The sequence below is a fragment of the Eschrichtius robustus genome, chromosome 20, assembly GCF_028021215.1.
Source record: "Eschrichtius robustus isolate mEscRob2 chromosome 20, mEscRob2.pri, whole genome shotgun sequence".
Taxonomy (NCBI): Eukaryota; Metazoa; Chordata; class Mammalia; order Artiodactyla; family Eschrichtiidae; genus Eschrichtius; species Eschrichtius robustus.
This window is the reverse complement of record NC_090843.1, coordinates 22,865,643-22,877,423: the sequence shown is the minus strand read 5'-3', so window position 1 is coordinate 22,877,423 and position 11,781 is coordinate 22,865,643. Positions and strand designations below refer to the sequence as shown.

At 58.0% G+C, this 11,781-nt stretch overlaps 1 protein-coding gene across 1 annotated transcript; it reads left to right on the top strand.

Annotated features, from left to right (window-relative positions):
- The first annotated feature begins 3,550 nt into the window (after positions 1-3,550).
- On the top strand, positions 3,551-10,983 carry C1QL1 (complement C1q like 1). Its single transcript, XM_068530723.1, has 2 exons — positions 3,551-4,214; positions 9,770-10,983. Exons 1-2 carry the CDS (start codon positions 3,618-3,620, stop codon positions 9,947-9,949), a joined length of 777 nt encoding a protein of 258 aa, XP_068386824.1. The 5' UTR covers positions 3,551-3,617; the 3' UTR covers positions 9,950-10,983.
- The last annotated feature ends 798 nt before the right edge of the window (positions 10,984-11,781 follow it).

The following is an 11,781-nucleotide window of genomic DNA, read 5'->3' as shown; positions in this document are numbered from 1 at the left end:
GAACAAGTGAACAAATGAACACAGATTTGCCAGCCGATGAGTCAGGGCACTGCACTCCTTTTCATCACTCACAAACCCAGACACACACTAATGCAAACAGTCTCTTACACATTCACACCCACTCACGTTCATTCAAAGAACCTCAAAATACCACAGAACAGCCACCCAGCTTCCTAAAGTCAGCCATGCATCAAAGAAGAGACTTACCCACTTTCTTGCACCCACCATATAGCACCCCAATGCCCAGTACCCCCTCCTCACCTCTGGAATGATGGGGGCTGTAGGAGGGAGGGAGCTCTCACTCACAGTAAGGAAGGCAAAGCTGGACCTTCAGCCCCCAGCACTGGCAGTACCGCAGCTACAGATAGCACTGCCCTCCCTCTCTTCCCTGGGGCTCACCTCTTTGCTTTTCTGAAAACCTGGGTCCCTGGGCTTGGCAGGTGGTTGAGGAAGAGGCCTGGGAGCCAGAACTCCTGGGTTCCTTTCTCATTCATCTAGTTTTGTCTCTGAACCCGGAAGCATAGGCCATTGTCCTCCTCTCCTAGCGCCAAGCACAGCAATTTGTAGGAAAAAAGGCAGGATGAGGAGACCCCATGCCCCAGGGTGGTGGAAGGGCCTTGCTGTGAAATAATTATATTAGCCATCCTTTACTTGGCGCCTAATAAGGGTCAGATACTGAGCCCAGCGCTTTGCTACCTTCATTATTACTCATTTAATCCTTATAACAACCCCCTTTCCAGAGGAGAACACCTGAGACGCTGCTGGTTAGTCGGTAGCCTAAAATCACCAGCTGGGACTGGCATGCAGGTCTCTAACCCCGGAATCATCAACTGCCAGGCTTCAGAGAATTCGGGGTGGATGGGGTAGGAGGGCTGGAGGTCCTCAGGTATTAAGCTGGGGAGACGCGCCCTCGTCCCAGACGCACCCCCCAATCAGCCAGGCCCTCTTGTCCCAGGTCCCTCTCCTGCGGGGACCTGGGCGGGGCCGGGGCGGGGCCGGCGAGCCTGCGGGAGGCGCGGAGCCGGTGGCCCAGGCTCACAGGCCAAGATGGCTGTTAATTAAAGTGCTGGCACCGGCTCCTCTCTGCAAAGTTTGAAGCCGTTATTTTCCACTCCAGCGAAGCGGGGAGAATCCGGCTGGGCTGACAGAGACGCCACACCGCGCTAGGGGAGCGGGCGCTCTTTCGGGTCGGGGGGCGGGCCGCCTTGCAGCGCCGAGCGCGCCCCTGGACGCCCGGGCGAGCGCCGGGGGTGCGTGCTCCCGCCCCTCCGCGGCCTCGGGCGACCAGCCGCAGTTTCCCAGGCGGATTCGGGAAGGACTCCGGGTGACGGACGAGCCCCAGCGGCACAGCGGAGGAGAGAGCCGTGTGCGCGCGAACTAGGGGGCGCGGGATTGTACAAATCATACGCCGACGACCGCGCACTTGTCCCTCGGGTCACCAGCCCTGTGGCTCTTGGGGGACTCATACTGGGGAGACCGCCGTGGGGGACGGGAGGCCGGACTGACTGCCGAGAGTCGGGACTACTCTTCCCGAGCCTGGGGAGGTCTAGCTGTCCTCCTCCCCCTGCACTTAACGCCTTCCTCCCTCTAGGAAGTAAACGGTACCTAGAGACCCAACTGGGTGGCGGTTAGAAGAGCTTGGAGCCAGGCTGGAGGTTTGAATCCCGGCTCTATCGCTTATTAGTTGTGTGACTTGGGGCAAATCTCTTAACTTCCCAGAGCCTCAGTTCTCCCTCTGTAAAATGAAAGTAATGATGGGCTTTACCTCTTTGGATCGCTGTGGAGATCTGGTGTGATGGCGTCTGTAAAGCAGTCAACACAGGGCCTGGCACACAGAAAACCCCGAATAAATGCTATTGATTGAATTTTTAGCTCCTTCCTTGGCGAGGGGATCACTCTAGCACGGGCTCGGCGGTGCTTGAAAGGTCCTCTCTCACAGCCCCCAGCCCCCGCCCCTGACATCCTCCTGTTCTTGTCCTCCTCCCAGCTCAGGTGGGGTTAATCAGTCTCAGCTTTGGGAGGGGTCCTCTCAGGAGAAAGGAGAAGGGCTGGAGGGTCATCCTTTAGCAGCAGCTAGTGGCCTCTGAATGGCAGAGCCCTCCCGGGTAGGCTGGATAAAGGAGGGTGAGGAGGAGCAGTGGAGCAGCCCACACTGGGCCTCAAATAATGTGACAAGTATTTTGATGGAAGCAGACGCCTTTTCGTTTATGCAGCCTAAACACTTTACTGCACTTGAGGAAGAGGATTGCCTTATACAACCTGATGGGGAAAAGAGTTAGGAGCTCAGGAAGCTCGAGGTTGGGTAGGAGGGGAGAGCTGAGGGACTGGGAGAGATCAACCCCTCCTCATGGAGGCTGGGAGAGGGGGTCACCACCCAGGGATGTGTTTGTACTGTCAGAACGGAGAAATTACCTGGGGTGCCCACTTTCTTAGGGCCCCGATTTCTGCCTTGCCTAAAAGCAGGGAGAAGGGAAGTGACCAGAGTAAGATGGAGGAGCCCCCGGCCCCATCCCCAGGAAAAAGCAGCCTGACCTGGCCTGGAGCGCAGGCAGGAAGGAGCAGAGGTAAGGAGGTGTGGGTAGAAAAATCCTGCTCTTCCTGGGAAAAGGCGGTCCCGGGAACATCCAGGAGCCAAAAAGAGAGGAGGGAGCGGCAGCTGTTAGTACTCGGGATTCTGCTGGGCACCCTGACAGGCATCCCACCACCACCCCCATCTCCCGGACAGGTTGTCTGCGAGGCCTGAGGGCGGATTGGCCCCCTCCCCATCCTCCTGCCTTCCCCTCTTCTCCCCACTCATAACCCTCTTCCTTGTCCTTCCTTCTTGCTCCCCGCTCCGTCCTCCTCTCAGTCGTTCTTTGTCCCCTGAAGACCGGGGTGCTCTACCCCAGCCTCCGCCCGCTGCGGGCCGTGGCCCCTCGTGCCTCTCTCTGTCTCTCTCGGCTTTCCTCGTAAGCGACCCTCGAGTCCTCTCCCTCCCAATCCCTCTCGGGGCTCTCTAGCTCTCCCTATGACCCTCTCTTCCATTCGCTTTTCGTCCCTACTCTTCCCTTCTCTATGCGAGCCTCTTCTATGTCTCAGACTCTAGGCCCCTCTCCACTTCCGAGGCTCTGTCTCCGTCAGTCTCCCCTTTCCTCTCCCGGCTCCAGCCCTCTACTCCGCGGCCCCGCCCCACGGCCCCGCCCCTCTTGGTGGGCGGAGCCCTACCGTCCGCGGCCCAATTAGGCGCCGGCCCAGCCCTCAGCCCCACCCCTCACGGGCGCAGAGCTGCGCTGAGCGGGTGGGGCTGGACCGGGCGGAGGGGGCGGTGGCTCGAGCGCGGGGAGGCAGGAGGAATCAGGCAGGAGGCGGCGGCCGCCGCGCTCAGTTCTGCCGCGCCGCGGGAGGGAAGCGCGAGGCAGGAGCAGGCGGCTGGGCTCGGCAGCGCATCCAGCGCAGCGCGGCGCCCTGGGCCCGGCCCCATGCCCTCAGCCCCGCCGGACCGCCCTTGAGCGCGGGCGCCCTGCCCGCGCCCCCCGCCCGCCGGCACCATTGCCCCGACGGCGCGGCCTGGCGGCCCGGCGCTCCCCAGGCTCCGCGCCGGCCGGAAGACGCTGCTGGCAGCTGCCGCGGGCGTGGTGATGCTGCTGGTGCTGGTGGTGCTCATCCCCGTGCTCGTGAGCTCGGGCGGCCCGGATGGCCACTACGAGATGCTGGGCACCTGCCGCATGGTGTGCGACCCCTACCCCGCGCGGGGCCCCGGCGCCGGCGCGCGGCCCGACGGCGGCGACGCCCTGAGCGAGCAGAGCGGCGCGCCCCCGCCCTCCACGCTGGTGCAGGGCCCCCAGGGGAAGCCGGGACGCACAGGCAAGCCGGGCCCTCCCGGGCCCCCGGGGAACCCGGGTCCTCCGGGTCCTGTGGGGCCACCCGGGGAGAAGGGTGAGCCGGGCAAGACCGGCCCTCCCGGGCTGCCGGGCGCGGGGGGCAGCGGCGCCATCAGCACGGCCACCTATACCACGGTGCCGCGCGTGGCCTTCTACGCCGGCCTCAAGAACCCTCACGAGGGTTACGAGGTGCTCAAGTTCGACGACGTGGTCACCAACCTAGGCAACAACTACGACGCGACCAGCGGCAAGTTTACATGCAACATTCCCGGCACCTACTTTTTCACCTACCACGTCCTCATGCGCGGCGGCGACGGCACCAGTATGTGGGCGGACCTCTGCAAGAACGGCCAGGTGGGCCCGGCGGGGGCATGGGGCTGGCCTGGGGGCAGGGCATCCAGGGAGCCCGGGGCCGAAGGGCGTACCCTTCCGTAGAAGGGCGCAGATGGAGCCCTTGAAGCGGCTTAGGCATTACAGGCTGGGATGGTCCAGGCTGGCTGGCACCCCTAACTCCTCGGTTCCTGGGCGCCGGCTCCAAGGCAAATGCCGCTGGGCACCTGCGGCATGGAAATGCGGGAGATAAATCCAACTAATAATCAGAGCGCAGGGCTCCCGGGCGCGCGGACTGGCCCTTGGGGGCTTGGCCCTTGGGAAACAGCGTCTGAGAGCTGGGATTCTGGTTAATACCAGCTGGCGATGAGGGGACGGATCAGGATGGGCTATGGGGAAAGGCAGCTTCGGCGCCCACGGGCGCCTGGGCGCAGCGCTAGGCGCGCAAGCGGAGAAGGCGAGCTGTAGGAGATGTTTTGCGCACAAAGGCAAAGGGAGCCGAGCGCATAAAGCCTTAGCTGCAATACATTCCCCGCCCTAAGGAAGGGACCACTGGGCCGATCTGACACCCTTTGCAAAACCCGGGACTGCGCGGCCCCTTCCCACTGTGTCAGAGCTAACCGCACAAGAAGACGGCCTGGGGGGGAAAGTTTTTCCTCCTGAGGCAGGGCAAAGAGGTGGAAACTCCCCTCCTCTTTGCCTCCCAGCTGCAACTCCTGATTCCTGGGGTGTCGGGGGATCATCTTCCTTCCCACTCCCATCGGAGAGACCAGAGTGGCAGGCACCAAGCTCACGATGTCTTTGGTACCTGGGACCGGCAATGCCTCGCGCTCTCCTTGGAACCGCTGCCCCGGGACTAATCTTGACCTAACCCTGCCCCAGGGTGACAGTTTTACCCAGCTCCCTTCGCTTTGATTCCCCCTCCCTTCTCAGTGCTCCCAGACCACGGTGGCCTGGGGCCCCTGGGGTAGTCAAGCGGAGCATCCTTGTGGAAGAAGGTGTCTGTGCCAATCAGAACTAAAGCTAGGCTGATGGGAGTTGGGAAGGAATCTCCTGCGACTGAGACCCAAGATCCTGCTGGAACCCCTCCCACTGCAGCACTACCCTGAGGCAGACCCTGGCTTGGGGGGTGGGGGAAAGGACAGGCCTGAGAGTCAGCAAAAAGCCTACCAGGTGCTTGTAGGTCTGCCCCCTGCCCTGTCTCCCATGCCTGCTCTCTCTGGTTTCTGCCTCTCGCCTGCCTCTCTCCTATCTCTCCATCTCTTGTGCTGGCCTCTCTCCTGTGTCTACCAGTCCTATCTGTCTCTCCCTGGGTTTCAGGGGTTTCACCCCTGGGTTTAACCCCCCCTCTTTATTTCTTTGGTGTCTCTCTCCCACTTGTGTCTATCAGGCTTCCTGTGTCTCTCCTCTTTGTCCTTGGTTCTTGACCAAATGGGAGACCCTAGTACCCAGTTAGGGCCATCTCTGCAGATAGCCCCGCAATTTCCCTTATCAATCGCTGGTAAGGGATGCAACAATGTCACCTTCATTGATGGAATTTCTTCCTTTCCTAAAGAAAGTTTGGGCTGGCATGAAGTTGAGGTTTCAGGGGGCTGGGGGCCCAGCTTGCCTGAATAGGGAGGTGGTCACCAGGCCACCAGTGGGCCCTAGACCCTGCGCTACTTCAGGAGGGTGCCGCAGGGCCCCAGAGATGAGACAAGAGGAGGCCCCAAAGATGGTGTGTGCTTGGGGCAAGGACACTTGCTTCAGTCTCAGGGAGGCGAAACTGACCCAAAAGCCTCTTTTTACCCCCGAATCAGGACATTGACAGAGCCTGACAAGGAGGTGGCACCACAGGCTGGTAGAAGAAATGAGGTGGCTTTAACCAGGGGTTTCAGAGACCCAGCATTTTAACAGTTACTCAGACCATTTCCTCCACACACATAAAAAAATCCAAGACAAGCAGCGGGGTGATAGGCCCTGGTCCTCCCCTACATCCTTTGTGACTTCTTCCAGATTGTCCAAGAGACTCCTTTAATCTCACTGGTCATTCTTTATATTAGTTTTGAGCCCCTACTAGGAGCCAGGTTTGGGGTTCCAGAGGTTCAGTCTGTTTGCCCTCCAGGACCTCGTGGTCTGTGCAGGGGAGACAGTAGTAAACACACAATAACACACCCCAGCGATTATTGAGTGGGAGGAGCATCGGGAGACCACTGACCCTCCTGTCCCCAGATGTGTCGGCTGGAGGGCGAGATTCAGTGGGGCCTGCCCCAGCTCAGACCAACCTGGCTGGGGGAGAGGAAGGTGAACCTGGGTCCCCAAGGTGAGGAGACACAACTAGGGAGAAAATGAAAAGGTCAAGTGTAGGGAAAGGCTGGCTCAGAGGTGGACATTCAAGTGAGCGGAGAAAAAAATGATGGGGCTGGGCAGTGGGTGGGAACAGAAAAGAGGGGCTTGCTCCTCCCACGTCTTCAAGTCCAGGGGTGACCCTGGGCTCTGTGCTTTTCCCTCCTGGCTTCCTGCCTTGCAGAGAGGCTTCCAGAATTTCCTCCGGAAGGCAGAGCTGCATCTGGGCCCTGGCCCTTCCTTGGGCAACATGGGGAGACGGGGAGTCACCACCTTCCTGCCTGGTGCTGAGACCCCCTCTCTGTCCTTGTGTGAGGCCCACCAGCCCCTCTACCTAGGGGTAGCTTTGAGTCACCACTGCACAGCCTGATGGCACTAAGCCCGGGTCATTAGGACATGAGGACCTGAGGAGCCTGAGGAAGGGACTCTAGGTTGGGGCCGGTGCCCTGGGTGAGGTGAGCGCCCTGCAGCTCTCTCTAAGACCCACAGTTCAGGCACTTCCCTGGTGGTCCAGTGGTTAAGACTCCGTGCTTCCAGTGCAGAGGGCATGGGTTCGATCCCTGGTCCCTGGTCGGGGAACTGAGATCCCACATGCCGGGCAAGGACGTGAAATTGATAAACGGGGCTAGGGAAGAGGGGACTGTGTGGGGACAGGCCAGGGCCTATGGGAAGACAAGTATTACAAATGGGCAGGGGCTTGGACACCAGAGTTTGAGTGAGGTGACAAGTGGTGGGGTGTGTAAATTGGGGACCATGGTATAAGGACCTAACTGGAGATCAGCCTCTCTGATGGGGGGAGAGGGGCCCCCTGCTGTCCTCTCTGGCCTCTAATGCCTTTCACAGCACAGAACCAGTGCCTGGCATAGTAGGGACCCAGCAATGGTGTGAAAGCACAAGTCTCCTGTGGACCAGGCTGGCTGCCTGTGGGAGCCACACCTGCACATCCAAAACCCCAGCATTGCTCTGGGGGTAGAGGCGCATCTCCTGGGTTCTCTGCCCCCACCCGACCCCCACTCCAGGCCCCTAATCGGACCACTGCCTCAGTTTCCTTTATTGGCAGCCCTTGAAGAGGTGCTTCTATAGCGCCCCCTCCTGACAAGCCCCAGACTTGCTTTCCTGCTTCCAGGACAACCTCAAATCCCCAAACTTCCCCTCGGCCCCCAGGAGGAGCTGGATGCCTCAACTGTTTCCAGTCTTGTGCAGAGAATCAGGACCCCTGGGTTCCATTCCTGGATCCCCCACTGTCTAAGGATGGAAGAGCATTAATTCTCCCTGCCTCCGTGGATAGTTAGGATAATCACAGCAACAATCATGGTGATGAATAAATAATAAACATAAACATAACAGTTCTGATGCCTGTCACATCACCAGGAGATTCCTGATGACAGATGACGGTATTCTAATGGATTTGGCTATTAAGAAGCACACTGTTTTAATGAGTTAAGGCTAAATTAATCTGGGTAATAAAAATAATTGTTATTAATAGTAATTTATTAGCAAAGATAATGAAATGCATGTGTAATAATAAATACTACCAGGATTAGGGCCCAGGGAACAATACAGGAGTTGGCTGCTTGCTTTCGGCTCTTTCCTAGTAGCTCAAAGCCCCATCAAGATTAAAAATTTTTTCCTTCACTGTCAAAAAGCATCTACACTGGTGGCAGTGGTGAGGCAGGATCTTCTCATCCATTTTCTAAACGGAGAAACTGAGCTCCTTGGCAGATGGCATCTCTCCCTCATTTGATTTTCCACCACCTTTAGCTGGACCAGGAGTTTTCCCAACCGAGTGCCCCAAACAATTCCCTCCCAGGTTGGGGAAGAAGAGCTTGAGGGGAGAGAAGGGGCTGAAAGGATCTGGGCTCTAAATGGCAGACTGTATGCAAATATGTCGGGTCCTCCTGGTGCAGCATTGCTGCTGAGTCAGCAGCTTTGGCACAGCTGATCTACAGTTCTGCCTTCCGTCCAGGAAGGAGGATGGGTCCCTCCCCTAATTTGGCTTGGTCCAGCCCTGACTGTCAGCCCTTGGGGGAGTTGCCTTCGGGGAAAGGGCAGGTTGGAGAGGGGCTGTTGAGGAGCCTGGCTGAGAGAACCCCATTCAATGCAGCCTCCCCCCACCACAAGCCAGAACTTGGAGATGGCTCCTCTCTTCCCATTCTCCACCCAGAATATCCTGGAGAGGCCCCAGATCAGGTGGCTCAGGACTTGCGCTGGCCTCAGCGGTTGGAAAGGAATGCCTGGAAGGAATTTGTCCACCACCCCACATCCTCAATATCTTATGATTATAGTCTGAGCCCCCCAAATGATGTGTCAGGCTTCAAATCCAAAGGCTGGTGCTCCCCTGCCCCATCGTCCTGCCTGTCCCGCCCCTCCTCCATCAAAACAAGGACCAGCAACGGTATCAGATCAGACTGAGGATCACAGAAGGATATAAGGCTTGGTTCCCTTCTTCCCATCCACTTCCTTTCTACCACCGTGGGGTGATACAGGAGGAGCCAGAAGTCCTCTTTGGGTCGGGGAGTAGTCACAGGTATAGCTACAGCTCTTTGGAGGCGGGATGCAGGCCCAACCTGAGCCTTGGGAGGGGAAGTAATTACCAGGCCTTCCATCTCACTGCTCTGGTGTGAAAGACTCCAGAATGGACTTCAGGCAAGGCGTCCACAGAGCAGGTCCTGGTACTAGTGTGGTTGCTTACTAGTAGCCTGGCATTGATCCAGGCCTGAACCTATAAGGCCAAGGGGCGCCCTCCTGTCCATCCACTGACATAAGAACAGGTGATGTGGCTGAAATGTAAGGCATCATTATCACAATAAGGCAGAGGGGAACCAATGGTGAGAGAGGGGATGGCCCTCCATCCCTTAGGGGTCCAGAGAATTCCTCCTGCAAGGAGGGAGTTCCAGGCTGGGGCATCCTGGAAACATTGTTGAAGTCAGACAGTGAGACCTAGGGGAGTTAAGGAGGCCGATTACACCTTGACTGCCAATTCAGACCCAGATTATACCTGCCCTAGAAATCCAAGGCTCCTCTGTAACCCCTTCCCAAAACACACAGTTATGACTGGACAGGGCAGTGGTGGGATGATGGGAGAAAAGCAGGCTGAGAGCCCTGATGGGGCTAGAGGTGGGGCTTTGGGGGCTTCCAGAGGTAGCTGCCTTACCTCTGACGGTCCCCCTCCCTCCCCGACCCCACTTCTCTCCCTCCTCCTCCCCTCCCCTCTCACACACACCCCTCTTCTCCTACCCCCACCAACCCCGCAGGTGCGGGCCAGCGCCATTGCCCAGGACGCAGACCAGAACTACGACTACGCCAGCAACAGCGTGATCCTGCACCTGGACGCGGGCGACGAGGTCTTCATCAAGCTCGACGGAGGCAAAGCGCACGGCGGCAACAGCAACAAATACAGCACATTCTCCGGCTTCATCATCTACTCCGATTGAGCTCCTCGCCACCCCTCCGTCCCCTATCCCCCCGGAGGTCCCTTTCCGGCGGAGCAGAGGATGACCCGTCCCCCTACCCCCACCCCCTCGCTGCCCGCCACGGCCGCCGGCTTCTCCCGGCTATGACGCCCCTGGCCTGCCCTCACCACCGTCCGGGCCGCAGCTAGCCCTCCTGCCACCTCACCGCAGAGCCGGGTCCAGCGCGCCCCGTCCCGGTTCCCCGGGAGGCGGTGTCGACCGCCCCTGCCCCGGCCCGTGCTGTATATTTGTACAATAGGATTGTTTTTGCCCACCCTAGCCACCAGCCCGCCCCAGCTGGGGGAGAGGTCTCGGCGGGGTCGCTCCCGGTGCTCGGATGCGCTGCCCACCCGCTCTGGGGTGGCGCTGCCTGGGGAAGCGGCATATTGGGGGCTGGATGGCTTCCCAGCTACAGCCCTGGCCGGCTGCGCCCCGTCTGACCAAAGCTATAATAAAACACTTCCACCCCGCTGGCTTTCCGACTGTGCCCTGGAGAGGAGTTGCAGGAGGGGACCGTGAACCCTGCCCTCCTCCAGGCTGGGAATGAGTCTGCTGAAAGCTTCTCATGGATCCGGGGGGAGCCAGGCGCCAGAGCCAGAGCTGCTCCAGGAGGAGGTGGGCCGAGGGGCCCAATGCCCACCACAGCCCAAGTGGGCCTGGGCAGCTGGAATAGGAGGCAACCCAGTTACATCATCATTTTCCAGGGTGGAAAAGCTCCAACTTTTCGACCTTGAAAGCGGCATCAGCATTCCAAAGGCACAGCAAGTTTTAAATTGGGAAACCCAGGTTCCAGTCCCAGTGCCACAGTGTAGAATCCTGGCCGTGTCACTCTTTTCTAACTCAGTTCTGGGTTAGAGACATCAATGAAAGGAACAAGCTTTGCATTAAATGCTGGTTGACCCTGACCCAAGCGCTTCACCCCTGGGCCTCAGTTTTCTCATTATAATATGTAGGTGAGGAGACCTAACCTACCTCACTTGACTGAGGATTAAAGAGGTATCATGTATATGCTCAATAAACACAGCTTTTATTATTTATGCATCACTTTAAAGTTTGTCAAAGGCTTTCACGTATGTCATCTCACTTGAGTCTTCCAAGAGCCCTGGAAGGTTGGATGAGTAGATTTTATTCTTTTTGCAAAGAGGTTAAATAGCTTTTAAAATAGGACACAGGGACTTCCCTGGTGGTGCAGTGGTTAAGGATCCACCTGCCAATGCAGGGGACACGGGTTCGAGCCCTGGTCTGGGAAGATCCCACATGCCGCGGAGCAACTAAGCCTGCGTGCCACAACTACAGAGCCTGCGCTCTAGAGCCCGCGAACCACAACTACTGAGCCCACGCAGCTAGAGCCCATGATCCGCAACAGGAGAGGCCACCGCAATGAGAAGCCCACGCACCTTAACGAAGAGTAGCCCCTGCTCGCTGCAACTAGAGGAAGCCCACACACAGCAACGAAGACCCAACACAGCCAAAAGTAAATAAAATAAAATAAATAAATTTATTTTTTAAAAAAATAGGACACAGTCACCAAGTTCTGTGATTGCACTTGAATCCGAGAAGCCCTTGCTCCCTGGAGACACACTAAATCTCCTTGCCTTGTCACTGCCTCCCTCACCTCCTGTTACTGGGACCATGACGGTTGCACAGTTAGGGCATTCCTAAATCATAATAGCTAATATTTAGAGAGCACCCACTCTGTGTCTGACACCACATAGGAACTTTTTTTTTTTTTCAATTTATTTTTGGTTACGTTGGGTCTTCGTTGCTGCGCTCAGGCTTTCTCTAGTTGTGGCGAGCAGGGCTACTCTTTGTTG